A 27,568-nucleotide genomic window follows, 5' to 3' on the forward strand; every position below is an offset into this window, starting at 1 on the left:
CCCACTCTGCTTCGTGAGCTTGGGCCAGTTACTCAACCTCTCTGAGGCTCAGGTCCCTTATCTGGAAGAGGCCACAATAATAGTAGCTGCCAGGTTGCCTTGGGGATGAAATAAGAGTGCAAATACAGAGCCGCTCACCTGCGCTGGGTGGTGTTCTGTGCCTGAGACTCTCTGGTTCCCGAGGAAGGGGAGATTGGGGCCCAGGTGGGAGCTGATTTGGCACCTGACACCCCAAGGGGTGGGCACTACAAGCACTGAGCGGCCTGGACCTTGGCTTAGAGCAATTTTCCTGATTTTGAATCCGGGATGTGTCTGTCGGGCGCAGGCCTCTGTGTGTGCCCCTCCTGTGCCCCTGCCCAGCTCTGACTTACCCCTCCTGTCTCCCGCCTCCAGCAACATGTCAGATGCCTTGGCCAATGCCGTGTGCCAGCGCTGCCAGGCCCGCTTCGCCCCCGCCGAGCGCATCGTCAACAGCAACGGGGAGCTGTACCATGAGCACTGCTTCGTGTGTGCCCAGTGCTTTCGGCCCTTCCCCGAGGGGCTCTTCTACGAGGTGAGGATGCTCCTAAGGGCCTTTTCAGACCAGCTTAGAGTCTGCCCTCAGACCCGGGCACCATGCAGTGGTCCCGACTGCTGATAGAGCCAGGCCTGGAGCCAGCCCAGAATCAGGCTTGCTTCTGCACAGGCCCATCCTTCACCTGTGAGACGTGAACAGCGCCCTAGGTGCCCTGGGAGCTAACAGACAGCCACCTTTCACCAGCCTGCTCTGGGCAGATGCTGGGCAGGCCTTGGGGGCAGGAAGAGCCTGCCCTGGTGTTGCTTGGCCTCCATGGGGACCAGACAGTGAGCATAGCAACCCCACGGCCCACCAGCGATGCTGATGCCCTGGGGCTCAGGGCTCACAGGGTGGGGTTCGGTGATGCTCAGGAAAGGTGAAGTTTAGGTTGACCTGAGGGGAGGGAGCCACGTCCATCTCTGCAGGAAGAGCACTGGGCAGAGGGCACAGCACACGCAAAGGCCCTGTGGTGGGATAATGTGGGGTTGTGTGGAGAGCAGCAGGGAGGCTGGTGTGATGGAAGCTGAGGGCATGAGAGGGAGAGGGCCAGGAGCTGAGGACGGGGAGGTGGATCTCATTTGGCCCCAAGGGCCTCTACAGAGCCTTAGGCTTCTGCTCTGCGAGAGACAGGAGCCTCCTTGGGGTGTAGGGCAGAGGAGTCACGCCATCTGCTGACATTTGAGAAAAGTTGCCATGGCCGAGTACGGTGGCTCACGCCTGTAATCCCAGCACTTTGGGAGGCACAGGCGTGTGGATCCTGACCTGAGATCGGGAGTTTGAGGCCAGCTTGGCCAATATGGTGAAACCCCATCTGTACTAAAAATACAAAAAATGAGCCTCGCGTGGTGGTGGGCGCCTGTAATCCCAGCTACTCAGGAGGCTGAGGCAGGAGAATTGCTTGAACCTGGGAGGTGGGGGTTGCAGTGAGCCAAGATCACACCACTGTACTCCAGCCTGGGCTACAGAGCAAGACTCTGTCTTAAAAAAAAAAAAAAGGATCCCTCTGGCTGCTGTGCTGAGGAGAGGGGGTGAGGTGGGGCAGGAACAGGCTGTGAGGCCTGGGGGACCAGGAGCTGAATTAGTGCAGTTGCCCAGATGAAAGTGAAGGGGCTCCTACCAGCTCACAAGAGCCGTCGTTAAACCATCAACAATCTTGCGAGCTGGTTGTGCAGCACAGCTATTGTTAAAAATTAAATTATACAAACATACAATGGGATAACATTTTATTAAAAACAGAGGTAACAGATACTCAAAGCATACCACTTGCTAATTATTTGTTACATTTTACTATTATCTGTGCTGCTGGGGTTACTTCTGTCCTTTTGCACAGCTCCCCCTCAAGTCCAGGTCCATGTCGTATTGGCAGCCGGAAGTTGGCCATGACAGATATATTCACACCATGGACATTGGCAAACGCCGCACAGCAGGGCCTGCCTCTGCCTCCCAGGGAGCCGGCTGTTCCGTTTACCAGCATGCCACTGGTGGTTGTGATGACGGTGGTGACTGGTGTGAGATGCTGGCTCTGTTTTGAGGTAGAGCTGATGGGATTGGCTGGTGCATGGATGTGGGCACGTGGTCTGCCTGGCAGAGCAGGAGCCACCGTTCCTCATGGTGCCTTCAGCCTCCTGAGAAGTGCTGACCAAGTGTAGAGGCAGTGGGAGGGGTGGCCATGTGCCCACAACAAAGCCTGGCACACAGTAGGTGCCCAGATTTCCATTGCTGAAAGAGTTTAAGCCATTCCTGCCTCTACAGGTCACTTAGTAGGGCTAAATCCAGTTCAGTCTAATAAGACACTTATTTCAGAGAATGGGGAAAAACCAAATTAAAATATAGGAAATAAAATTGTTAAAAGAGAGGAAAGCAGAGGCAGGCTTTGGCTCCATTTGTGGCCAGCACAGGGACCCTCGATGCCAGCGCTGCCTGGAGGGTGTGTAGGCTGACTCCTGCTGGCCGTAGCCCTGTGCTCCCCACTCCACCAACCCCCATGCCCGGGCCCTTCCCGCCCCCCATCCCCTCCCACCCCTGGTGCCTGGGCCCTTCCTGTGTTCCCTTCCTTCTGTCTCCTGTCCCTTGGTCTTCGTGGCTACTGGGGAGCTGGACTTCTCCCACAGAGAAGGTACCGGAAATAAGGCCGAGGGACACTACCCTTCAAACTTGATCTCATCCCTCCTGGCTTAAACCCCCCTCGACCCCTGCCTGTTCTCAGGACTAATAGGGCCCAGATCCTCAGTAGACACCAGCGGTCCCTTGACAGACGGCCTCGCAGACCTCTCCAGCTTCCACCGGGGCCCCTCCCTTTGCAACCCGCCGTCCCAAATGGGCCAGCGTCCTCTGCTGGCCAGGCCTGGGACCCACTGCTCCAGCCTCTGCCTGGCACGCCCTGTCTCAGTGCCCCTCCCCCTGCTGTCAGGTCCTGACCCAACAAGGGCCTGGGCGGCTCATGGGGATGATGGGTGGTTTGCTTGTCCTCTCTCTGCGGCCCCTTTGCAGTTTGAAGGCCGGAAGTACTGCGAACATGACTTCCAAATGCTGTTTGCTCCGTGCTGTGGATCTTGCGGTAAGGCAGGTGACAGCACACACTCTGTGCTGTCTGGGAAGTGGGCAGCAGGCAGGGGGGCATGAGGGGCACACAGAATTGGCCAAGCTCTTTCCTAACCGCCCACCCTGCCTCTCTGAGCAGCAGACCTCAGGCCCCAGGCATCACGATCCCACGAGGGAGCCCATGGGCCAGGTGGAGAGCAGGTGGAGTGCTAGGTGGATGGGGCTTGGGAGGGCCCGAAGAGGGGACGGGCATGCGCCTCCTGCCCAGCAGGGACCTGTCTTTTTCCAGGCGAGTTCATCATTGGTCGCGTCATCAAGGCCATGAATAACAACTGGCACCCGGGCTGCTTCCGCTGCGAGCTGTGTGACGTGGAGCTGGCTGACCTGGGCTTTGTGAAGAACGCTGGCAGGTGAGGTGGCCGTGTTGGGCCGGAGTGGGGGGGGCCACAGCCCTTCCCAGCGTGCCTGCCAGCCCCTCCTGTGTGCCATCCACTGGCTGAGGGCCTGGCAGGGTCTCAGTTCTGCAGCGTCTTGGTTCTGCAGGCTGCACTGACGTGGCTGCCTACCCTCCACGTCACCCTCCTCGTCATCTCAGGGCAGTTAGTCCAGCCCTAGTTTACGGGGCCCCAGGTTCAGCATGCTCCTGGTGGCCTCTTGGGAGCCAAGAGAAATCTCCACACTCTTCCAACCCCAGGCCACCCCCACTGCTGACCCCACCTGTCCCCCTTCCCCTGACTGTACCTGCGCAGCTCAGTGTGGCTGGAGGAAAATGCCCATATTTACTCTAAGTTCAGGGCCACAGACCTCAGGGGTCTTCTGGAAGTTCCTACCTTCTGCGAAGCCTTGCTCTCTTGTCCTCCCTCCCCGAGCACTGTCCCTGTAACAGGTGGCCTTGTCTCCCGCCTCCCTGGGCCCCACTCTGGGATGCCCTACAGCCCCATGTCTGTCTGTGAGCCCTGTCCATCCCACCATTTCTCCAAGGCCCCCTTCTCCACTCCACACTCTCTTTCTTTCTGAAGGGCCAGGTGGGGGAGCTGGGTTCAAAACACTGCCTGGCCTTCCTCCCCAGCTCCTCCCAGTGCATGTGCCACCCTCCAGTGCACTACCCAGGCCTCATCTGCCCAGGGACCCACACCTCCTCCTGACCCCTCAGCAGCCCTCACCACCGCTGCAGAGGTGCAGAAACGCCCCCCTCTGGTGCCCAGGACCCTGTGTTCCTGTGGTTCTGCCCACCTCTGCAGCTGCACATGCCTGCTCTCCTCCTCTGAGCCATCTTTCTCCCTGTCTCTCCAGGGGGGTCCTTCATCTCTGTCTCTCCATGGGGGGTCATCTGGGGCTCCGTGCCCGTCCCTCATGGCTGCCCTTGCAGACAGAGTCCCAGAGCCCTAAATGGCAGGCATGTCTGGACAATCCTGGGGTCCGCCTCAGGCCTCTGTCTCACTGTCCCCAGCTGCCCACGTGCCACCTCCACATGGTATCCACCAGGCATCCCAAATGCAATGGGGCCTGAGCAGTTTGGGATTCTCCTCCACTGACCACCAAGGCTGCCTGTGCATGTGTTCCCGGTGTCAGTGGAGGCAGTGCCGCCCTCACAGGCCCCAGCCTTGCATCCCCACCACACCCTCTCTGTCCGACTCTGTTGCCTCCCACAGCTCCTCCTCGGGGCTGGGTAGTGCCTGGCATTCAGCAGCTTGTCTAAATGAAAGGCTGAGGGGACAGATAGTGCAAGGCAGGGGCCAAGGGACAGCACCAGGGCTTGTGCCGACCAGCAGTGTCGCTGACGGTGTGTGGAGCAAGTCTAATCTCCTTCCTGAGCCAAGGTTTGCACAGGGTCACTGCCCCAACCAAGGGCTGGTTGGGGAAATTCAGAAGATGCTTGAAGTGCTTTGGAAGGTCAAATGTGCTACAAGTGTATTGTCGTAAGGACGGGGCAGGGCGGCAGCTAGAGTGAGGAATGAGGGTGGCCGCTCGGTCCTCCAAGCCCACAGTGCAGAACTTCAGAATCTGGGCCGACGCACTATGAGCTGCCAGCACCCCAGCGAGAGAGCCCAAGAAGCTGCCTCTGCCACTGCACCACCGCTCCGCCATTTTTGGGTCAAAGAGAGAAGTTCTGGAAGACGCTTTATGTTGACCAAGCACAATAACCTTTGTAGTCTTAAAGCTACAGTTACATTTATGATCTGTCCAAACAAGTATAAAAGGGCATGTTAGGGCGATATCTGCACGCAAGCAAGAGAAAGAGCTCAGGCAGAGAGGTCTCTCCGGAGGGAGTGGGCCGGGGCCATCCCTTCGGGGTCTGGGTCGGTGGGAGCCAGGTGCATAGCCCAGCTCCTGCTTGAGCTTAGCTCCTGTGACTGCACAGGACGTGCTTGTCCAGGACTGGGAGGCCTGGGAGTCTGCCAAGGAGCTCTGGGTGTGGCAGGTCTGTGCATGGAATTACAGCAGGAGGGATCCTGAATCCAGAGCTGTGCTGGGTCCCTGCAGGCTGCAAGTGCTGAGGTTCCCCAGCAGCCAGCCTGAAATGTGTGGCCTGTGTCCCTTCAACTCAGGCAGGGGGTGCCTGGTGGAGGCACCACAGAGGGGACCCAGAGTACCTTGCACTGCAAAGGAATATTGAGACTCCCTCTCTTCCCCCCCGCAGGATCCCCAGGTCCCTCTTCTGGGTCATTTGCAGCCTGCCTTCCTGGTCTTTCTGCTGAGCCTTGCCACTGCGTGACTCTTTAGCAGGAAGGAGGCTGGGAGCCTAGTGGGAAAGAAAGACCTCCTTTGTATTCAGGGGTTGTTCTTCCGGCCTCCTCTCTCCCTGCTATGGGTGAGGTTGCTGAGTGTCTATGAGCCACTGAAAGCATCCCAAGCCCCTGCAGAGTGCCGGGTGGCAGATCCCCTTAATCAGTTCTCCCTTTTTAGGGGTTGAGACTAGGGGATCCAAAGAAACAGTGGGCACCTGCTGAGATTTCAGGCCTTCTGCTGGGGAGGTGTTGGGGCAAGGGCAGGTGCCTCTTGCTGAGTCTGCTGAGTCCTAAATGGTCGGCGCTTGGCCTGGATGGCACCCCTGCTCACAGCTCTGACCTGGCACTCAGCGAGCTCTCGTTGGTTTTCCCTTCAAAGCTGGGGGGTGGGCCCGTGAGCCTTTTGCCACAGAGTAAGTTGCACAGGGCATGGCGGAACTTCTCAGCCACGAAGAAATACATAACGGGGTCAAGCGCCCCGTTGAGGCTGGTGAGGCAGGAGGTGATGCGGTTTCCCAAGGCCAGGACACGCTGGGCGGCGCAGGAGGTCCCACGGCCGCGGTAGTGCAGCACGTAGACAGAGCGGTTGATGTGGTAGGGCACGAAGCAGACCAGGAAGATGGCCAGCACCATGGCGATCATGCGCACCGCCTTGCTCTTGAGGCGCTTCTCCACACGCGGGCCCTGCCGCAGGCTGCGGATGATCAGCAGGTAGCAGGTGACCGTGGTGATGAACGGGAAGGTGAAGGCCACAGCCAGGGACACCAGGGCATGGTGGGAGGCCTTCTCCCGGTACAGCTGCAGGCAGACCACCGTGTGGTTGGTTTGCACGGTCTGCGGGCTCACCAGCAGTGGGGCCATGGCCACGGCCACCACCACCCACAGGAAGGCACAGGCCAGGTGCGCGTAGAGGGGCCTGCGGAGCTTGAGGGATTTGACCGGGTGCACGATGGCCAGGAAGCGGTCAGCACTGATGCAGGTGAGGAAGTAGATGCTGGCATACATGTTGAGGTAGAAGAGGAAGCCGGTGAGGCGGCATGGGATTTCCCCGAACGGCCAGTGGTTTCCAGAGAAGTGGTAGACCAGGCGGGTGGGCAGGACCAGCACGCATGACAAGTCAGCCACCGCCAGATGCATCAGGAACACATTGGCCGGGGTCCCTGACTTGTGGTCTCGGATGAAAAGCCACAGAGCCAGGGCATTGCCAACAAAAGCCAGAATAAAATCCAGGAGGTAGAAGGAGGCGAACAGCATGTTCTCCAGTGGTGTCTCCTGGCCGCATTGCTCTGCCATAACCAGGGAGGAGTTGGTGATCAGACCTGGGGGCGCCACTTCAAGGCCATTCATGCTTTGTGTGGAGACAGAGCTGGGTACAAGCCTGGAGGGAACAAGCAAACAGTTTATAATGAGCCTGCGACCCACGCAGCTTCACACTCTCCAACTCCAGAAACTAGGCCTCCGATGCCTTCAGAACCTCCCGCTTTCAAGCTCAGCACTGCCACGGACCTGCTGAGGGGACCTCCTTGTCCATTTGGGGTGCATGAGCGTCAAAGGCATTCTGAACTTCAGCACAGGCAAATACGAAACCAGGGCTTGGCACTTCCCTGCTGTGCAGCTGCACTGCTGCCACCCGGGAGATCCGAGGCTCCTCCAAGCTGGGAGGCTGGGTGGGTGCTGTGGCAGGGAATGGGACTTGGGACCCACCTGGGTGAGGCTCTGGGTGTTCTGTTCTGCCCCTGAGGTGTGCTGTCTGAGGGGCAGGGGTGGTGGGGGCGGGGGCAGTGTGTCTCTGTGACTCCAGCTCCTCCTCAATCCTAGCCTTGGCAGGCGAGTTCCGCTCAACCTGAGTTCCTGGACCCTTTCTGACCCACCTGCTCACAAGTGCAGTGGCCAGGGTGTCACCACTTTTTGCTTCCCTTGCTGGTGCCTGACCACAGTTCCCCTAGCACCTGACTCAGGATGGTGCCCCCAGGATGGCAGCAAGGGCGGTGTCCTGGGAGGTCAGAGGTCTGCTCTTCTACCTGCCTGAGCATCTCTTGGGGGCTTTCCCAGCCCACCAACTCTGTTTGGACTTCCTAACAGGTGGAGACCTGTGCTAGGAGAAGCCTGTGCTGGGCATCAGGCCAGCTGGGAGCATTTTCTGTGCCAGAGTAGATCTACCACCAGGAGGCAGCGACTCTTCCAGGAGGGAAGATGTGTTTTACCCAGAGGCAGAGAGACTGTCCAGGGCTGTCCAGGTCAGATCTGCAGCCCCAGAGAGGCCTGGAGGCCCCCGGGCTTTCTCACCTTGGAAAGCCAAGTGCAGAGCCCCATGACAGGGCTGGGTAACAAGCCATATCCATCTGGTGAACCCTGGGTCTGGATAGGGTGCCTCCCACCCTCAGCAGACAGGGAAACCCACTCCTGTTTTGATTTTTGACAACTCAGGAGATTCAAGAAGGAGAGGGAGGGTCCCAAACACCTTGCTTCCCAACCCAGGCCTGCGATTGGGGGTGTGGGCAGGAGAGGGCAGGTGGTGGGCAAGAGCAACCTGTAGCCCTGAACAGGGCAGGACGCTGGGCTGGGCCTGCCTTCGAATCGGGGTCCCCAGCAGGCTTTGGCCAGGTGGGTGCTGATGATGGCACAGCTTCTGGGGCTCCTCTGAGAGCCCAGCCGCCCAGTACCCACAATCCCTACCGTGCATAGCCAGGCTGAAGCAGGGGCTGGAGAGAGGTTTGCAGGAGAGAAGCTGGTATCCTGCACGGTCCTCATCTTGGCTGAGCCTGCTCTGCACCAAGTGCCGGGGACCTGCCTGCAGCAAATTCACTCTGCACATTTCTCCCAGTCTCAGTTTCCTTTTTTTGTCTAGCTCTGTCATTCAGGCGGGAGTGCAGTGGTACAATCAGCTCACTGCAGCCTCAACCTCCAGGGCTCAAGCTGATTCTCCCACCTCAGGCTCCTGAGTATCCTGAGTAGCTGGAACTAGAGGCTCATGCCACCACGCCTGGCTAATTTTTGTATTTTTTGGTAGAGACAGGGTTTTGCCATGTTGCCCAGGCTGGTCTCAAATTCCTGGGCTCCTTGGCCTCCCAAAATGCTGGGATTACAGGCATGAGCCACCATGCCCAGTCCCTCTCCTCGTACTGACTCCCAGGACTACCTCAGGATGCTGGTGGCACGGGGCAGAGTGGGCATGATGACTGCTCAGGGGCACAGTCGCCCCTGGAGGAGAAGGCTGGAGCCGTCCTCACATGGAGGAGGTGGCTTTAGGGAAGGGTGGGAGGGCCCGCATTCCTCCTTCAGGAGAGCGAGCGGCCAGCTGCTGTGGTTCTCACACGGAGGGTGAGGGCTGGCCTGAGCACCTGGCCATCTATGTCCTCAAGCAAAGGGGGGGCACCTGCCTAATAATATCACCTTTTAGCTATTTCTCTAGGCCCCCCCACTTCAGAGTGTTTCAGGATGTCTGAAGTTCTAACACCAGAGGTGCTTTCCTGCTGCTTCCAGGAACAGGGTCTGTTCTTAGTCCAGTGTGGATTTCCTCATGGGGACCCCATTCCTCAGGACTCCAGCTCCACAGTCCTCTGACTTGGACTGGATGGTCTTGGCTGGCACTTTCCCTGGGACCGCTAAAACCACAGTAAGGGGCAAAGAGCTGAGTGATGCTTGGGAGAGTGGGACAAGCTTGAATGGAGCCCTGGGGAAGGTCTGAGGGCTCTGAAGGGCTGTGGATGAGAGGTAAAAGAAGGGAGGGACATAGGAGCGGGGGATGGGAGGACACAGAGTAGGTGCTGGTGGGGCAGGGCAGGAACTGTGACTTTGAGGGTATCATGTTGCACGTGCTGGGGATGAGGACCCCGAGACTGGAGGAGCAGGGCTCCAGGGCAGGCAGGATGGCCCACAGAGGAGGGGAGGGGCACACAGTGTGCTGTCTGCAGGTTGGCAGGAGAGGAGAAGAGTGTGAGCGAGGAAGCCCTGGAGACTGGAAGAGGTGAGGGGGCCCAGGGAGTGAGGGGCTCTTGTTAGAACCTGGGGGTGGAAGGGGCAAGGTGAGTGCCGTCCACCCCGGGCTGTCCCTGGGGCCTGTACTGTGCCCCACAGTGCAGGCATCACCCAGCCCCACAAGAGAGCAGCTCAGAGGTGCCACCACCCATTCTTCCTGGCATGGCGGGGGCCTGCCTGTGCTGGCTCAAACCAGTTTGAAGAGATAGGAGTTCATAGCCCCATTTTACAGATTAGGGAATCAAGGCTGAGTGTCAGCTAAAGTTAGGTCCCTTGACCAGGGGACATTGGCCCTGGAGCTGGAAATGAAACCAGGGAAGCCCTGGGTCCCCAGGGCACTGTCTTGCCTCTGGAGACCGCCAGGGTGTCTCAGCCAAGACAGGGAGTGTGACTCGGTCTCAGAGCTTGTCCTGGAGTCATCTCCCAGGCTCAGCACCTCCTCCTTGGAGCCTGGCCCCGGGATCACTCCCTAATTTTAGGGGCCCAGCATGAAATGAGCATAAGCAGCCCCTTGCTCAAAAGGGAAGTTTGAAGACAGTGACTGCAGAGCACGACTGGGCGCAGGGCCCTGAGTGACTGCAGGGCTTGCGTGTCTTGTAGCACTGGGTGGGCTTGTGGCACCTGCTGCCTCCGGCCTGGGGGCCTCTGCCTAGGCACTGCCCTCAGCTTCCTGCCCAGGCCGAAGGCTGCGTGCCCCTGTCTCTCTGGGACTGAGACTCCATTTTAGACCGCTTTGTCTCAGGTTTGCTGAGGTTTCTCCTCCCTTTCTGTGCCCTGTTTGAGCAGCTCTGATACTGACGTCTGCAGTTTGGTCTGAGTTGGGCCGTGCTTCACCCTGCATTGCCCTAGACTCCCCGGCTCCTCAAGGCTCACTGCTCAGACGGCCACTGAGCGGTTTCCCTGAGGAAGGGGCGTGGAGCCAGCCGGGGCCTGGGCAGTGTTGGGTCCCACGGCTGTGGGTGAGGTGAGCATCTAGGACAGGTCTTAGGTCTCTGTGCAGGTGGCGGGTGGGCCTGAGTGGCCTCGGGGAGGGCCTGTGGTGGCAGCGCCGTGGCCAAGTGGTTGCAGTTTCTTTTGCATTAGTGCCACTCTATTCCCAGCCTGAGCTCTCTCCCAGGCATCTGACTCCTCTGTGGGCCAAGGCTGCCTAATGGTTAGGGGCAGGGGTGCTGTCATTGCAGCCTGGACTGCAAGCAAGCCACTTCCCTCTGTGATCCCCCGACAGAGGGACAAAACGCTGCTTTGTGGGCTGCTGTGAATTCAGACTGTGGTCAGCCTTCAATGCATAGGTCAGACCGTTACCACAGAGATGGGATGTGACAGGCTGCTGCCTGCCTCCCCGGGCAGTGTTCCCCACTGTGCTTCCTCTGCTTAGCCCTGGGCTCCCGGCCCGTCCCACCCAGCCTGCCCCTTACCTCTAGCTGCTGGTCCAGGAGGAAGGGGCAGGGGTCTGCGGGTAGCAGGTGATCTCTGCCCGTGAGTGGCGGTGGTAGCAGGGGGCTCTGTGCCTCTGTGGGTGGAAGGCTGGCTATTTAAGGAGAGGAAGGGAGACCACAGCCCCTCTGGCCCTGAAAGGCTTCTTCATTCCTGAGGGGTCCCTTGTGTGGCGGGTGACTCCTCTGGCTGCCGCTGCTGCCACTGAAGCGTGAATATTCCAGTGTGTCCCCAGCCTGTGCCCCCCCACCCCGCCCCTGGCTTGGCCACAGAGGCTGAGTGTGTGACTGTCTCGGAGCCTTGGAGCAGGCGGGGGCTGGGTGGGGGGCTCGGGCTGGGGCTGACGGACACAACAGGACGTTTCAGAACGGGATGATTTCCTACTGATGGGGGCAGGGAGGGGCCGGCTGCCATGGCAACAGGCCGTGCTCCCAGGCCTGTGCCACAGACAGCCGGGGCGGAGTTGGGGGGATGTGGGGGAGAGCCTGTGAATGCAGGGTGGGAGGCCGAAGAGTCTTGCTCACCGAGTGAGAGGCGACTCTTTGAGGACACTTGCTGTAGGGTCCTTGTGTCCTGCCCTGTATAATGAGGCCCCATTTGGGCATGCAAAATAAATCATGGCCTTTATCTGGAGTGAGGCACAGCTGCAGGAGCCTCATAATGGGGTGCTGTCCTGTCTGCGGGGACGAGACTCAGCTCGAAGGCCGTCCGTCGCTGCAGCTCCTCCTCTGCACGGGAGCCCCGGTGGATCCGAATCTGACCACTGGCCCTGGGGCCCCTCTCTGGGGTGGCTCCGGGCTGGAGTGCCTGTGAGTGCTGCTGGTGGCTGCCTCTGAGACTGAGGTAACAAAGTTAGTTTTTCCCTTTCTAAAAATGATACATCCGAAGACATGGGAAACCAAATCACCCTTCCTGGTTTCGAAAGACTATATTTTGTTGTTAAAACATCGAAAACTTTATGTATGTGACTAGCATTTAAGGAGTGCCTGCCTATCACACGAACTATTTCCACTTGTCTCTTCACCTAACCCTTTGCAGCTGGGATTATTGCCCCATTTTACAGACAAGGAAACTGAGGCCCAGACAAGGGAAGAAACTCACCCATCAGCAAACAGTAGGAAGCGACAGAGCCAGGATTTGAACCCAAGCATGTGTCACTCCAGGACTTAGGCTTCATGTGCACGTTTATTTTGCTTTGGTTTTCTGCTGCATTTTGAATTAAAATTCTTCAATTCTATCCTAATTGAACCTGACAAAGAATCCTGAAGGTCACCTTTAGATCTGGTGCTGTGATGGGGTCTGTTGAGAAGCTGTTTTCCATCTAGACTTCCTTCCAGAGAGATGGGCTTCCCAGTTTGTCTGGCCTGAGAGTCAGTCGGGTGTGAGGTGTCTGAGCTGGGGCGCAGGTCCCTTTCCTGTTGTGCCGGCAGGTGGCTGTCTGGAAGAATTGGCTCACACTGGCTAGAAAGGTGGTTGCTTGAAGCTAGCTACCCTGAGCAGGCATTTCTGGGCTCGCAGACCTTCTGTTATTGGGGTGATCACTGTCCGTGGCTTCAAGGGCCTTGACCATGGCGATGGTTTTGGGGCATTGAGCTGATTTCTGTAGTTTTGAAACAGAAGTAATTCCTCATGGGTTGAGTATTGTCCTGACACTCAGGAGGAATCACCAGAATATGGAGTGGGGTCATGGGCCTAAATGCTTAGTCTGGGACAGAGGCCCTGTGGGGAACATGGGCTGGCTGTCACAGGCACCAGGTGGGACAGCTCAGCCCCAGACCTGCTGAGGAGGTGGCCTAGGGCTGTGCCTGGAGTACAGGTGACTGGGCAAGGATGGGCTTCAGGAATCGTGGTGATGAAGACTGAAGCCACAGGCCACAAGTGCTTCCCACTTCTGGGTGTAAGAGCCGGGGCCCTGGCCACTTGTTGAGGGAGATGATGCCCATCGTTGCCCCCTTCCTGTCTTGCACAGTCATTCACCCAGGCATTCAATCGACTGACCCTGAGCTGCTGCCCCATGCTGGGCACGTAGGGTCTCGGGGAGGCACAGAGAGCCAGTGAGCAGCTTAGCAAGTGGTGGCTGGGCCTTTGCCTGTGCCCCTTGCCTTGCACACAGCTGACGAGGAGACACCCCAGGGCAGATGGAGCACAGTGCTATGCAGGGTGGAGTCCAGACGCAGCAGTAGCAGACCCCTGGGGTCCAGGGAAGGACACTGAATTGGTGGCCCTGACATCTGGGGTCTGCCCTCCATAACTTGGGTGGGCATCTTGGGTCTGAGATTGGATCTCTTCAGTATCTTCCCTGATCAGCCTGTCGGAGGGGCAGACACTGGGTGTTGGGGGGCTGTGGAGGCTGGTGGGGGGTGGAGAGGGCCCCTGGGGCCGGGGGTCTGGGAAAGGAGGCCTGGATGCAGCAGGAGCACCAGAGATAGATTTTGGGGGGCAGGTGGGAACAGGGGCAGGGGTGTTGGCTTGGGGCCTTTGTGTATCTTTGCCTGGGGACTCTGAGTCTAGATTCCCACCACCTTTGAGGTCCAAGGAAACAGAACCCATGTTGATTTCTCTGTCAGCTGAGAACACAGCTGTTGTCCAGCACAGTGAGTAGCATCAGAAATTATTCTGAGGCCTTCACAAAAAGACTCTGTCATGACAGCTTCTGGGTTTGGGGCCTCCGTCTGACATAGCGGTGCTTGTATTTTGGACACAGAAAGTGCCTGCACATGTTTGGGCCTTTCTTCATCTAGCAAACCCCAAAGGAAAGGGGCGAGTGACCTCCCGGGCACTCCCTGGCCACCCTGCTGTGCACAGTGGCATTCACTGTAACTTGTGGTGTTAAATACATTTGGAAAATAAAACAATTTTTCAGCAGATATCCATTAAATGTCTGCTCTATTCTGCACCATTCCCTAGACTTAGAAAAAGTGGAAAGAGGAGAAATACCACCCAGAGACAGTGAAGGCTCGAGTTCTGGCGTCTTTCCTGCCGATCCTCTCCCGGAGCACAGGTCCCATCTCCAGGGTGCACCTGTGGCCTTCTGGGCCTTGTGACTGGGCAGCATGCTTTTCTGAACCCTGGATGAGCCCCTTTGAAGCCCCCAGCTGCTCAGCGGAGTTGCAGGGGTCCAGGCTTTCTTCTTCTGGAGGTGGCCGGGCTATCTGAGAGTGGGGGGTCTGCCCCTAATGCCCCTGCCTCCCACAGGCATCTCTGCCGGCCTTGCCACAACCGTGAGAAGGCCAAGGGCCTGGGCAAGTACATCTGCCAGCGGTGCCACCTGGTCATCGACGAGCAGCCCCTGATGTTCAGGAGCGACGCCTACCACCCTGACCACTTCAACTGCACCCACTGTGGGTAGGTGTACAGCCCAGCCCTGCAGTGGGGGCAGGCGGGGCGCCAGGGCTGAACCAGGAAAGGAGTGGTGGGTCCTTCATTCAGGGAAGTATTGAGGCTGGAGAGGTGAGCAGGGTGGGCAGAGAGAGGGGTGCTGAGAGTGGGGCTGCAGGGCGGAGGTGGGCCAGGGGCCATGAATCGGCCAGGCAGGAAGCTTCTCTCTCCAGGGCTCTGTGCCAGTGGGACACTTGAGACTCAGGGGGTGGGTGGGCTAGGCCCCTAGACCTCACGAGAGGGTTGAGCTGGAGCGGCAGAAGAGACCTGAGGGGTAGAGGGGGAGGGGAAGAGACCGGGAGCGTGCTTGGTGCTGGTGTTGAAGAGAGGAGTGGCATAGCCAGCCCCTCCACCCCCTCTTTGCCTACCCCCACCGTCCCCTCCAGTCCTCTCCGTGCCTATCCAAGACACCCAGTCTGGTTTGGAAGAGGAGGGGGGGCCCGAGAACAGACCCACTTCTCACAGGCCTGGGTGCAGAACACAGGCCACTCTTCTGGGCTGTGCGGGAAGTCTGTGCTCCAGGGTCTGTCTGGGGCACAGGAAGCCTTCAAAGGGCCTAGAGATCAGAGGGAGCAGCCGCCTCGGCTCTGCAGGGACAGAATGGCCCCTCAGGGAGCCGTGTCCCAGGCTGGAGGCGCTGGCATGACCCTGCAGAAGGGCAGGGACGGCACCTGGGGTCTGCACGTTGTCTTCCAGGAAGGAGCTGACGGCCGAGGCCCGAGAGCTGAAGGGTGAGCTCTACTGCTTGCCCTGCCATGACAAGATGGGCGTCCCCATCTGCGGGGCCTGCCGCCGGCCCATCGAGGGCCGTGTGGTCAACGCGCTGGGCAAGCAGTGGCACGTGGAGGTGAGCCAGGCTGGCGGGCACATGGCCTCAGGTTGGGGAAGTGCCCCAGCTCAGGGTCACAGTCAGAGCCCTGAAGCCCCTCCATACTCCCAGCCCAGGCCATGTGGATGGCTCCCGGCGAGGCCCTTCCTCTGGGGTACTGCCCCTCCCTGTGCTCAGCCAGGGATCCCAGCCTGCCCACAGGAGCCAGGAGACACCAGTGCACATACATGGTTGGGTAGCTGTGCCCACCTCTCCTCTTCCCCACGTTGGCATTCTAAGAGACTCCAAAGTCTGGAGAAAACCGTGGGGGCAGTCTGCCCAGAGTGCCTGGGGGGCTGTGGTTGACAGAACCTGCTGCGTGGACAGCCCTGTGCAGACATGGAGCTGGAGAGTTCCTCAGGTGTGCATGCTGGGTCACCTGCAGTGTCCCCGCTGGGTGTGGACTCTCATGTTCTCACGGGTACACTGGGAACAGTGAGTCCACCATGTTCCCTGATGACCTGGCCAGCGCTGTGTCCAGAAGCTGTGCCTTGGGTGGCAGCGTGAGTGGGAAGCCATGCCATCCTGCCCTGATGCAGGCCCCAGTCCCCAGCCCCCAGCCTTCATCCCCACATGCAGAATCCCAGGGGAATGCAAGTGCTGCTCACCTCCCACGCCTGCAGGAGGCCCCACATGGACAGGCAGGGCCTGACTCCTGGGGCTAAGGCTGCCGAGGGGCAGGCCAGACTGGAAGGGGATGGTGACGTGCAAGGTTACCGTCAGTGCCGTAGAGGACGGGCAGGGTCTGCTGAGCCCAGAGCATCCACGGAGGTGTCAACTCCCCCACAGTGTGAATCCCGAAAGGTCTTCACCCGCCCAGCCCCTGCTTCCTGTCCCCTCTGTCACTGCTGTCTCCTGGGGTCACTGCTGTTCCCTGGAGTCACCAATGGCTCCTGGGGTCACTGCTGTCCTCTGGGTCACCAACTGTCCCTCGGGGTCACCACTCTAGCCCTGATGCCACCGGCCACCCTCTCCTTGCAGCACTTTGTCTGCGCCAAGTGTGAGAAGCCATTCCTGGGACACCGGCACTATGAGAAGAAGGGCCTGGCCTACTGTGAGACCCACTACAACCAGGTGAGCCGGTGCAGAGGCTTCGGGGACGTGGGCTGGAGGGCTGGCAGGAGGGTGCGGGCGGCCCCTTGGGAGCTCTGCAGGGGAGGCTGTGGGCGGCCCCTCGGGAGCTGTGCCAGGTGGTGGGTCCGGGCCTGCAGCCTCAGCCCTGGCTCCTGGCCTGGGGTCTTGAGTCCTGGGCAGCTCTCTCAGCCTCAGTGTCTTCCTTAGAAGAATGTTCTGGGGTGGGTGTGAGGTCCTGGGCACGTGGGGCTGACAGTGCCAGCAAGCCCCGCCTTCCCTTGCTCTGGGACCGAAGGCAGGGGAGGCTGATGAGGTGAGGTCACCACCCGGGCTCACCTCCTTTCTGGACAGCAGTAGCAGCCGGAACAAAGGGGCCTTCTGGGGAGCAATGCCCAGCCTGATGTCCTTCCCAGGGGTTGGGGGTTGCTCTAATGGGCTGCAGTGCCCTCATCCCAGCCTGGCAGCAGGGCCTGGGAGATGCCTGAGAGGGGCTTTGTTGGAAGGCCAGTCCGGCGGCATGATGGCCCTGGCTGGGGAGTGACCGCTGGCAGCCGCTCTGACAGCCTACTCGGCCCGCAGCTTTTCGGGGACGTCTGCTACAACTGCAGTCATGTGATCGAAGGCGATGGTGAGGCCTTGTGTTCCCTCCCCCTACCCCACCTGCTCTTCTGGGGCCTGGATGCTGCAGCTGTGAGTCCAGCTGGGCAGCCTGGCCAGGCTGAGTCCCTGCTGAGTCTCACACTTCCCCTGCAGTGGTGTCAGCCCTCAACAAGGCCTGGTGTGTGAACTGCTTCTCCTGCTCCACCTGCAACAGCAGGCTCACCTTGAAGTGAGTGCCTGTGATCATGGGGTGGGGCTCAGGGTGGAGGGGCTCCTGTGGGTCCTCCCTCTCAGTAGCTGTCCTGCACACCGGCTGGGTCTGACCTGGGGATATGGTGGGGACAAGGGGCAACCTGGCCCCACAACACCCAGGGAGATGGGGGCAGGTCCAGGGAGTCACAGGGCATAGTGAGAGGAAGAGGAACACTCGCTCCTCTAACACACCTGCCAGAAACCTGGGCTCTGGGGAGAGAAGGGCTTTCCAGCCCAGGAAACAGCATAGGCAAAGACAGCAGTGTCAGCTGCGCATCCAGAAAGGCTCAAGGGGTGTGGGATGGCTGGAGCTGTGAGAGGAGAGACAGCGTCCATATTTCCAAGGGCAGTGGGGAGCCATAGACGGTTCTCATTTCTATACTCTCTGGCCAGCTCAGCCTGGGGCCTGGCCTGCTGGCTGGGAGAGGCGGCTGTGGGGAGGCTGGGGGCAGGGGAAAGTCCGCTCTTCTGCCTCCATGTTCACCTGTCTGGGGTTAAAGTGGAGGGTGTGGGGCTCTGCTGACAGACCGGCTTCCTCCCCAGGAACAAGTTTGTGGAGTTCGACATGAAGCCTGTGTGTAAGAGGTGCTACGAGAAGTTCCCGCTGGAGCTGAAGAAGCGGCTGAAGAAGCTGTCGGAGCTGACCTCACGCAAGACCCAGCCCAAGGCCTCGGACCTCAGCTCTGCCTGAAGACCCGAGCGCCCCTGACCGGCTGCAGCTCGGCCCCTCCGCCTTCTCCCCTCCTGCTGACGCGTGGCCCTTCGTCCCTGTCCACCTGCGGCCCTCTGCATCTCACCCTCCCCTTCTCTTTACTCTTTGCCTCTTCCCTTCCTGTTCTCTCAGCTCTGCCTTCCCCAGGTCTCTCCTCTCCTTGGCTGTAGCTTCTTTCTGTGAGGAGGCAGGAGCTGGGGAGTGGGAGCCTGTGATGGGCTGGGCCACGTCTGACAGCCACGTCCACCTGTGCCTGCAGCTTCTGCCCACAGACCTCCAGGGACAGGAGCAAATTGCATCACAGCTCCTGACCTGGCCCGGCCTGGCCCTGCCCAGGTGGCTCGGTAGCGCGTGCTGTCCTGTGTGAGCCTCCGCCCCAGAGTGGCCCCGCTAAGTACATGTGGTTCCTGGGCTACCCACGGCCAGGGCAGCCTGTGGGAGCCACAGGGCCAGAGCCACTCAGATGTAGGCCTCTGGGAGCCATCCTCTTCTCTCACCACTCACTCAACCAGTGGCACAGTGTCCCTGTGCCCACACCGAGCCAGCAAGTCCTCTGTCCACACCCACAAGCTACCTGGAGGGAGAAGACCCACCTCCATCCCGCAGAAGGCCTTCCTGGAATCCCACCTTGGCTACCCACCTGGGTTCCCCCTCCCCTACCTTGGGACCTGTGTTGAGCCTTTGGGTGGGGCCAGGGGCCAGGAGGTGGTGGGGTCAGAGGTGGCTCGTTCCCACCTCCAGGGAGGACGCTTCGTCTGTGGCCAGTGCAGACCTGGTGCAGGGCTCACGCTTGCACAATGAAGTCTTGTTCACACAACTGCAGCAGCCTGCGTGGTTTGCGTCAGGGGTGGGAGGTGGAGGGGATGCCAGCGGCTCTGGACATGCCACTGGTGGGGTTGTTGAACAGAGGGACAGACATCAGACAGTTCAGGGGGTCCTAACCTCCATCCTGGGCCAGGCTGCCATCAAAGCTTGAAGACTAGCCCAGCCAGGACCCCACAGACATGGGTGGCCGGGTCCACATAAGCTGGCCCAATGGGCAGAGCAGGGAATGGGCAGGGACAGGACGTGCCAGCGAGGTGGCAGAGTCCAGGCCTCAGAGGTGGTGTCCAGCTCTGCCCACTGTCCTTAGGCTGGCCTTAGCATGAAGCGGCAGCGAGAGGGTGGCACCTCTGCCCTGGCCTCCTGGGGTAGTGCGGCTATCTCAGTGCCCGGGGGAAGGGCAGAAGGTGTGAGGAGGGGCCTGGGAGGAGGACTCTCCCGTGAGTGCCCCTCCCCAGTCTGAGGAACACGAAGGAAGGGAGGGAGGGGGAGGAAGGGAGGAAGGAAACAGAATGAGGGAAGGATGAGGTCATTCTGGAGAATGCAGCTGCCCTCCGGGTACCCTGGGGAAGCCACACGGCATTTCGCTTTTTCTGCGGCTCTCTGAGAGCCAGCGCCTCCCGGGCCCCCTGTCCACCTGGTGCCCCACACTGTTCCCTCAGACATGCTCACTTCCTCTCTCCAGGGGTTTTTATTAAACATTCTGGTGGGGTGGGGGGGAACTCTCAGCCATCCACCAACAGCCTGGGGGTCCAAGACTCCCGACCCCACTCTGAGCCGGTCTTTTGGCCTCCATGAGCAGTGTTTGAGACAGACGGGGCTGTCTGGAAGGCCGAGTGGGCTTTGTGTGGGGAGTGGCATGGAACGCTGCCAGCCGAGGACAGGCCCTGGGCTGAGGGGGCCTGGGAAGGTGCTGCCAGGCTAGAGGTCAGGAAGGAGCCTGAGCGGACATGCCAGCATCTGCCGCTAGGTGCTGGCCAGGGCTGGGGCCTTGGAGCCCCTCTGCTTGTCCATGGCACTCAGGAGCTGCTGCACATAGGAAGTCAGCAGGTCATCCATCTTGTAGCCCTGGACAGGGGACAGGGTGGGTCAGAGGCTGTGGGTGCAGAGGGCAGGTGGGGTGAGTCAAAGGTCTTTGACTCAGGGACCACCTTCTCTTCCTCAGCAACCAGCTGTGCAGGGCAAGGAGAGAGGGAATGTGGGCTCCTGCCCTTCCCTCGCAGGACAGGCCTTGGGGTCGCCATTCCTGACTGCCCTGCTGGGGCTGGGTCTCCCTTTCTCCTCAGAATGGGCCAAAGGTGTAGGGGGTCCCGGCTGGCCTTGCCACTTTGGCTGCTGGTCCTGGGTACACACCCAGTCCCCCTCCAGGTCTCCTGGCCCTGGCTGGGCCCTGTAACCAAGCCCTCTTAGTGAGCCACTTGAAAAGGGTGGGGTGGGGAAGCCAGTCCCCAGCAGCTCTGTCCCGTGCATCTTGGCTGGGAGAAGGGACCTGGGCTCACCAGGGAGGTCTCACACAGCAGGCGGCTGCCGCGTCCCAGGCTTCCCAGCGCCATGTGGAAGTAGGTGCTGCCGCTGCTCCAGCTGGAGATCTTGGTGAAGGGATAGGTGGTGAGCAGCTCCTGGGGGCAGAAAGGGTGGGTGGGCAGGGCGCCTCCAGAGCCTGTGGGTTGTGTGTGTGTTACGGGACAGGAGAGAGGCAGGACAAACCACAGAGGTGACCACAGCTCCACCTGCACAGGTCCCTGGACCAGGTGGCCCCCAGCCCCTCCGGAGGCCCAGCAGTTACCTTGGTCTTGGGGTGGATGAGCAGAACCCCATGTCGGTTGATGGCGATGAGGATGATGTCAGGGTAAGAGGGCTCCGAGGTTTGCTGAGAGGGAGGGACACGGGGTCACAGTCCAGCCCGGGAGGCCAGGCTGCACCTCCCAGAGCTCACCTGGGCCGCACGCACCTATACATGCATGCCCACACACTCCAGCCTTGTGGCCATCCCCAACCAAGATGTGTGTGTGTTGATGGTGGGCCTGCCGGGGCAGTGCTGAGTGGGGCCTCCTTGGGTAGGAGGCCTGGCTGAGGGGCAAGGCCTACCTTCACCTCAAAGAAGGCTGACCCAAAGGTGGGCCACCGGCAGATCCACTTCAGGAAGGCCACCTTGGCCTCCTGCACGGTCTTGTCCTTGTGCTTGTCATAGGCCAGAGGGATGCTCTGGAGAACAGGAGGGCCAGTAAGGGCCTGGTTGCCCAGAGGCCCCCAAAGCCTCGGTGAGGGCAGCACCTGCCTACCCCAGGGCCAGTATGGGGGAGGGGGGGAGTGCAGCATGGGACAGAGTCTCAGAGGCGCCGTGGACAGCATGGAAGGTGTGGTATATGTGCAGCCAGCCCACCATCCACACCACCCATGTGCGCCCTTGGAGCCCAGGCAGGGCATGGCACTGGGGCGGGGTCCCCGGGAGGGGCAGCAGCCCAAGGACCCTTCCCCAGCCCCATCAGGGACCTTTTTCCACTCCTCCGAGGACATCAGGCGTGTGAGGTTCTCAGGCACTAGTTCCCTCAGGATCTTGGGGACACTAGCCAGCTGGGACCGGTCATTGTCGAACTGGGCCTTGTAGATGAGGCCCGCCAGGTGGATGGCGTCCTCCTGCGAGCACTTGTGGAACCCACGCAGGTACTTGGGCAGCTCCTGAGTGGTGGACACACTGGGCATGCTGGCTGTCCCGCTGCGGCCCACCCACCCCGACCTCTTTCTCTCTTAGGTGGTGGGGACCTGGGGTTTAGACCACTCCATCCAGGGCAGACTGAGCAGGGTAGAGTTTCAGGCTGGGGGAATGACCTGAGTCAGGGCAGGGCCCCCTGACACTTACATGGGGATGATGGCCTGCTCCACCCAGGTGGTTGGCCCTGCAGGCTGAGGCCACTGCTTCATGGGCTGCAGGACCTCCTGCCCCACCCTCCTCAAGTCATGCTGCAGGTGCCAGTGCAGTCACTGTCCCTAAACACTGCTGCCCTCTGCTCCTGCTTCCAGAGCCCTCAGAGGCTTCTTCTGCCTACCACAGGGTACCCAAGGCTGAGGCTCGCCCTGCCCTGGCCTGCTGGCTTCTATAGCCTCAGAAGAGGTGTGGGAGAATGCCCCCCTAGGCAGCCTGCCTGGTACCTGGTGGTAATGGAGTATGGTGTCCGAGTTCACATCCTTCCCTGGGGCTACGTTAAGCCACAATTTCCGCATGAAGTACACCTGGTAGGGGAGTGTCACGGGGGCCCCTGGGCGAGGGCCAGCAGTGGGCACCAAGCCTATCCCGGCAGGTGCCACCAGCCCTGACCCTCTGCCACCCTCACACTGTGCCTGCTGTCTCCCTGCCTGGAAAGCCTCCACCCTTCTTCCTCCCCGGCCTCCTCTCTTCCCTAGCCTAGCCTTCAAGACTAGTATAGAGGCTGCCTTCTCCAGGAACATTCCTGGAGTCCCCCAGCGCCCCATGGGGTTCATGCCCCTCAGTCCCAGGCAGCCTTCATCATCCAGTGTTCAGCTACCTGCTCCTGCTCGAGCTGGGAGGCCCTCACCACCAGGCCCCAGGGCCTGGTTGTCCCCACAACCCAGAGACACACAGGGGATTGAATGGATGGATGAATTGGCATGGGCCCTGCAGGAGGCCCTGCCCACGGAGGCCGATGGCACCTCCTTTGCCCCATCCAGCCACGCCTCCCCCCCCGGCTCCACAGAGGCCTCCTCACCTTCTTTCTGGGGCTTGTTCTTCTTCACCCAGTCAGACACCTGCCTCAAGGAGTCAAAGAAGAAGTCTCCCTCCTTCTGGCTGATGACCTGGGGCAGGGGAAGGTACAGGGAAGTTGGGTGACTTCCAGGGGACAGTCCTGGTCCAGCGCTGGTGCCTCTGGCAGGCTGAGGGCCCCCAGGCAGCACCTAGGGCCCCCGCTTACTGCCCACCTGCCCTCTGCCTGCTGCCTGCCCAGCCCTGGCCTAGCCCACCTTGTCTGCGATCTTGATGAAGAGGCTGCAGCCCTCCCAGGAGGCCAGCTGCAGCCTGGTGGCAATGCTGTCACACACATCCCGCACCCGCGTGTTGGCACCCACTTCCAGCATCTGGACAGAGAGGCGGCTGGTGAGGCGTGGGGCCTGGCTAGGGGCCAGCACAGCCCAGGATGACCCTTTCTAGCCTGGCACTCTTGCTCCTTCGTCAAACCTGGGCTGGATGTGGCCTGCCCTGAGCAGGGCAAGCCTCACTTCCAGAACCCTGGCCAAAGGTTCACGTTGTTCAGTCCCAGCCTTTGCCGTCCTGGGGCCCTGGAGGCCTGGCCTTTTGACACGCCTTGAGAGCCCAGCAGCCAGACTGTGGGAACTTCCTGCTGTTGGGACTTGACTGTCCCCAAGGCCAAAAAGACCACCCTGCTGTTGGAGAGGGTGTGAAGGTGGCACTGCCCACCTCGGTTGCTCAGCCCGCTTGTATTTGCTCCCCTGGCCAAGGCCTCTGTCACGGCTGGGTCCTGGTGGCCTCCCACCTGTCCCCTGTCCCCTTTGTTCCCCCAGCAGCCATGGCAGGCTCTGTGTGCAAGGCACACCAAGTGGGGACACTTGCTCCCCTGTGCCCCAGATGATCAGAAACCCCTAAAGGCCCCCAAGTCCAGGGACTCACCCTTGCTGCCCACCCCTCTGTCCTCTCTCTTGTGTCCTAGGCCGGGATCCCCCAACTCATGCCTTGAGACCTGCCCAACTTCCAAGGCACCCAAGGGCAGGCAGGGCCTGCGTCCCACGGGGAGGGGGCAGGAGACTGCTGAAGATGAGACAGCCCTAGAAAAGGTCCTCCAAGGGTGACCAAGAGCAGGCTGGGCCAGTAGGGACGGTGCCTCATGGCCTCCAGAGGCCTGAGACTTGCCAGGGAGACCAGGGCAGGGGCTTACCTCGCTGGTGTCATTGGGGAAGAAGATCTTGTGGCAGATGCGGGAGACGTTCTGCTCTGCCGCCTCCACCTCCACCTGGTGCGGGGGCTGCTTCCGAGGCCCTGTCCTGAGGGGGACAGTGCATGCTGCAGGTGCCCCCCCCACCCTCATCCTCATCCATGCCCCAGCCCCGACGTGGGCCCTAAACCATGTGCCAGAAACAAAAGAAAAATAACCCCAGTGACCATCGCTAAGGGATGGTTTCAGCCCCTCGTACGTCCCTGGGGGCTGCCCCTGGCTCAGAGGTCTCCACGATGCAGCTGTGCCAGAAGGGAAGGGCCAGGCCAGGGGCTCCCGGGGAGGCACCAATGGGCGGGGCCGGCTGTGTTCTTGTTCTCACATAACAGGGGCCTTGGGCAGGGGCCAGGGACTCCAGCAGGGCCTCTAGTGGGGCACCCACCTCCCTCTGTGACCATGGCTGGCACTGAGATCATGGCCACTCTCGTGGTCAACCCGCCTCCTCATGGCCACAGGAGGCCAAGCCAGAGGACGCAGAAGAGGTGGGGGAGAGCAAAGACAGCCAAGGAAGAGCTTCCCGGCTGTGGGCAAAGGAGGGGTCTATATGGACTTGGAGGGACAGGCCTCTGACCTTAGCCTCGAGGGCCTGAGCTGGGGCACCCAGGTCTCCCTCTATCCCTCAGGCAGTGCCTCTGTGCCACCTCGGGGCAGGGGTGGGGCAGGGGAGCTGGTGGTTATGACTGAGCCTCCTCTTGACCCTCCTGGGCCCCCACCCTCTTCTCTGGTGACTCAGGGTCCAATGCTGCCTCCCAAGATGACACTGGCTTCTGGAGAGTCCTCGGGGACCATGAGCTCCTGGAGGGCTGGCTAGTTCCCACAGCATCCCAGCTTTGCAGGCCCAGGGCCAGTGCTGGGGGCTGGAGGTGCTGGGCTCACCTCAGGACCCTCTGGATGTGGCGGCTACAGTCGGGGGCCAGCAGCTTCCCCCTCCGAGTGTCTATGAACTTCTGGGCGTGGGGCAGCAGCCCCTTGCTGGGTGGGAAGAGGCCTGTGCAGAGCCACAGCAGCTGCCAGCCTCGCTCCTCACTGTGCCTGCAGGGAGGTGGCGTCTGTCAGCTGGGAAGGGCTCCTTAGGGGGCTCAGGCCGAGAAGGCACCCTGGGGAGCAGGGATGGATGTGAGACCTGCCTGGGGTCTGGAGGGCCCAAGCGGGAGGACACCAGCCAGGTGGCACCATGCCAGCTGTGCCCGGCTGCCCAATGCCACTGGCTTCTGCACCCTCAGAAATGGGTGGGCATTGCACCCATTTTGTGGAGGAGGACACTAAGGCTCAGAGAGGCCATGGCCTGCCAGGTCACACAGGGAAGGTGGGTGAGGGCAGGGCCGTCCTCTCCTCTTCTGACTGCCCCCAGAACATCAGCAGAGCAGACCAAGGGCCCCAGCCTTTCCCACTGCTGACACGGGTGCCCAGGCAGGGGTACTGTGGCCACGAGTTGCAGTGTCCCCTCTGAGCCTCGGCCTGGCCTCAGGGTCTAGGACGAGGACTGAGGGTGCCAGCACGTGCTGGCAGCTATCCAGCAGACCTGTTGGAGTTGTGCGTCAGCTGCTTCAGGATCTGGCAGTAGACCTCGTCCCGCAGGGCCTCGTGCTGCAGGGCCAGCATGAAGATCTGGTCGGTGAGCTCCAGAGTGGGCCAGGCCTGCCGAGACGGGTAGTCGCCCATGTACCGGAGGATGGGTGTGGCTGTCAAGGAGCACGGTGCTGGGGCAGCCCCACGCTGACCCGAATGGGGATAGACGCTGACCCTGACCTAGGCCCCTTGCTGACTCCTGACCCCAGCCCTGTGGTGAGCCATATGTGGGCTTTGTCGCACCACTCTGGGTTTCTCAGACCTGGGCTCCCCTGCCCTAGGGCACAGCTGTAGGGCTGGGAGGTGCTGGGTGCCTGTGCCCTGCGGTTGGCTAGGCTGGTGGGGAAGGATATCGACAAAGATTTGGCAGGTGACGTCCCAGAGGTCGATGTTGGCATGGACTTGCTTGAGCAGTGGCTGTCGAAGTGGCTCGGAGGAATAGGCCCACAGATGGCCGCGGGCACGGGAAAGGGGCAGCATGGCTCTGCTCCCTGTCTCCTTCTCTGGAGCCCTGGGATGTCAGAGATTGGCATGAGGCCTGCCCTGTGGCTTTCTCTGTTCTCTGTCTGACACCCCTGGGTGGCTGCGGGAGGGCCGGAGCACCCTTCCCTGCTGAAAACCCCTTCTGAAAACTCCCCGGGGGCTGCCCCTGGCTCAGAGGTCTTGACAATGCAGCTGTGCCAAAAGGGAAGGGTCAGGCCAGGGGCTCCCGGAGAGGCACCGGTGGGCGGGGCTGGCTGTGTTTTTGTTCTCACATAACAGGGGCATCTGGCAGGGGCCAGGGACTCCAGCAGAGCCTCTAGTGGGGCACCCACCTCCCTCTGTGACCATGGCTGGCACTGAGATCATGGCCACTCTCATGGTCAACCCACCACCTCACGGCCACAGGAGACCAAGCCAGAGGACGCAGAAGGGGTTGGGGAGAGCAAAGACAGCCAAGGAAGAGCTTCCCAGCTGCGGGCAAAGGAGGGGGCTGAGGAGGCCAGGCAGGCTCCACATGGGTGGCATGGCCTCCCTGCAACCCTCTGTGGGTGCAATGGGGTGGGGTGGGGTGGGGATGGGGTGGGGGTGCAATGGGGTGGGGTGGGGCAGGGCTGGGGTGGGGGTGCCATGGGGTGGGGTGGGGCTGGGGTGGGGTGCCATGGGGTGGGGTGGGGCTGGGGTGGGGTGCCATGGGGTGGGGTGGGCTGGGGGAGCACCTGAAGAACTCGTAGGCAAATTCCTCCAGGGTGTGTGGCTTTTCCTTGGGTGGCTCCTTGGTCTGTAGCTCTGCAGGCTGCCCCTCCTGGGTTGCCAGCTTCCGCTTCTCTGGTGACATGGCGAGCAAGCTCTGGAGGGGGCACAGGCCTGTGGGTGCCCAGGAGCCATGCCCATGAGGCCCTTCCTACAGGCTCTTCCTGGCCTGGCTGCCTCAGTGACTTGGGAGGGGTCAGGCACAAGGCTGGACAGGCCAGGGCTTACCTACACCCATGTCACCTGCCTTGTGACCCAGGACGGTAACGCTACCTCTTGGTGCCTGTGTCCTTTCCCTCAGGAGGATGAGCAGCAATAGCTGTGGTGCCCGAATCACCCGTTCTGGGTGCCACAGCACTCTGCGTTTCTCAGACCGCCAGATCCTCAGCTCCCCCTCACCACAGGGCCACCTCTAGCCCCAGCCCTGCCTGCCTGGTCTGCCACTAACTTCAGGCCTCAGCACAAATGTCCCTCCCTCAGGGATGCCTTTCAGACTGGGTGAGCCCCCCAGCCTATTATTTGTCCCCCTCCTTGGTGGCACTTTGCACAGTTGCCATCCATTCATCATTACCTGCCCAAATGTCTGCCCTGCGGGTGGAGCTGCTGTTGTGCCCAGCCTGGTACAGCAGACACAGGGCACATACTTGGCAGTCAGTATGTACATGTTGCAATGCCTGCCATTCCTGCCTCCCGAGAGGCTGATCTTGGGGGCTCAGGTGGGTGGTTCCCCTGTTCAGGGAGAGACTTTGTCCCCCTTGGGTCAGAGTGTAAATGAAGCAAAGAAATATTGGGTTTGTCCCCAGGACACACCCATGATGGAAGAGGGAGGGAACACCCATTTATTGAGCACCTACCAAG

General features: G+C 60.6%; 3 protein-coding genes across 20 annotated transcripts in view; 1 reads left to right on the top strand and 2 right to left on the bottom strand.

Annotated features, from left to right (window-relative positions):
- The window catches only part of LIMS2 (LIM zinc finger domain containing 2), a 41,749-nt gene extending 22,810 nt beyond the window's left edge, over nt 1-18,939 (top strand). For 4 of the 12 annotated variants that reach the window (XM_035304153.3, XM_035304151.3, XM_035304149.3 and 1 more), the window contains exons 2-10: nt 394-553; nt 3,047-3,113; nt 3,387-3,507; nt 14,434-14,583; nt 15,313-15,463; nt 16,466-16,558; nt 17,138-17,186; nt 17,312-17,387; nt 17,954-18,939. In XM_035304153.3, coding sequence (XP_035160044.1) covers nt 398-553; nt 3,047-3,113; nt 3,387-3,507; nt 14,434-14,583; nt 15,313-15,463; nt 16,466-16,558; nt 17,138-17,186; nt 17,312-17,387; nt 17,954-18,101 — 1,011 coding nt within the window. In that variant the 5' untranslated portion in view covers nt 394-397 and the 3' untranslated portion in view covers nt 18,102-18,939. Of the gene's footprint in view, nt 1-393; nt 554-3,046; nt 3,114-3,386; nt 3,508-14,433; nt 14,584-15,312; nt 15,464-16,465; nt 16,559-17,014; nt 17,187-17,311; nt 17,388-17,953 lie in introns of all 12 variants that reach the window. The other 8 variants (XM_078327029.1, XM_035304148.3, XM_078327032.1 and 5 more) reach the window with 5 other exon arrangements.
- On the bottom strand, nt 1,763-11,311 carry GPR17 (G protein-coupled receptor 17). Its single transcript, XM_008998567.5, has 2 exons — nt 11,220-11,311; nt 1,763-7,204 (listed from the first exon to the last, which is right to left on the bottom strand). The coding sequence occupies exon 2, from the start codon at nt 7,171-7,173 to the stop codon at nt 6,154-6,156; it is 1,020 nt and encodes a 339-aa protein (XP_008996815.1). The 5' UTR covers nt 7,174-7,204; nt 11,220-11,311; the 3' UTR covers nt 1,763-6,153.
- Nucleotides 18,940-19,620: 681 nt separating the features above from the next.
- The window catches only part of MYO7B (myosin VIIB), a 91,051-nt gene continuing 83,103 nt past the window's right edge, over nt 19,621-27,568 (bottom strand). For 3 of the 7 annotated variants that reach the window (XM_035304143.3, XM_035304145.3, XM_035304144.3), the window contains 13 exons: nt 26,677-26,807; nt 25,831-25,988; nt 25,431-25,584; nt 24,785-24,940; nt 23,852-23,957; nt 22,923-23,036; nt 22,670-22,757; nt 22,095-22,201; nt 21,438-21,623; nt 21,033-21,149; nt 20,731-20,814; nt 20,444-20,563; nt 19,621-20,012 (listed from right to left, as the gene is read on the bottom strand). In XM_035304143.3, the coding sequence (XP_035160034.1) occupies nt 19,911-20,012; nt 20,444-20,563; nt 20,731-20,814; nt 21,033-21,149; nt 21,438-21,623; nt 22,095-22,201; nt 22,670-22,757; nt 22,923-23,036; nt 23,852-23,957; nt 24,785-24,940; nt 25,431-25,584; nt 25,831-25,988; nt 26,677-26,807 (1,623 nt within the window). In that variant the 3' untranslated portion in view covers nt 19,621-19,910. Of the gene's footprint in view, nt 20,013-20,443; nt 20,564-20,651; nt 20,815-21,032; nt 21,150-21,437; nt 21,624-22,094; nt 22,202-22,669; nt 22,758-22,922; nt 23,037-23,851; nt 23,958-24,784; nt 24,941-25,430; nt 25,585-25,830; nt 25,989-26,676; nt 26,825-27,568 lie in introns of those variants that run through there. The other 4 variants (XR_004744522.3, XM_054257331.2, XR_013518821.1 and 1 more) reach the window with 4 other exon arrangements.

The sequence above is a fragment of the Callithrix jacchus genome, chromosome 6, assembly GCF_049354715.1.
Source record: "Callithrix jacchus isolate 240 chromosome 6, calJac240_pri, whole genome shotgun sequence".
NCBI classification, from domain to species: Eukaryota; Metazoa; Chordata; class Mammalia; order Primates; family Cebidae; genus Callithrix; species Callithrix jacchus.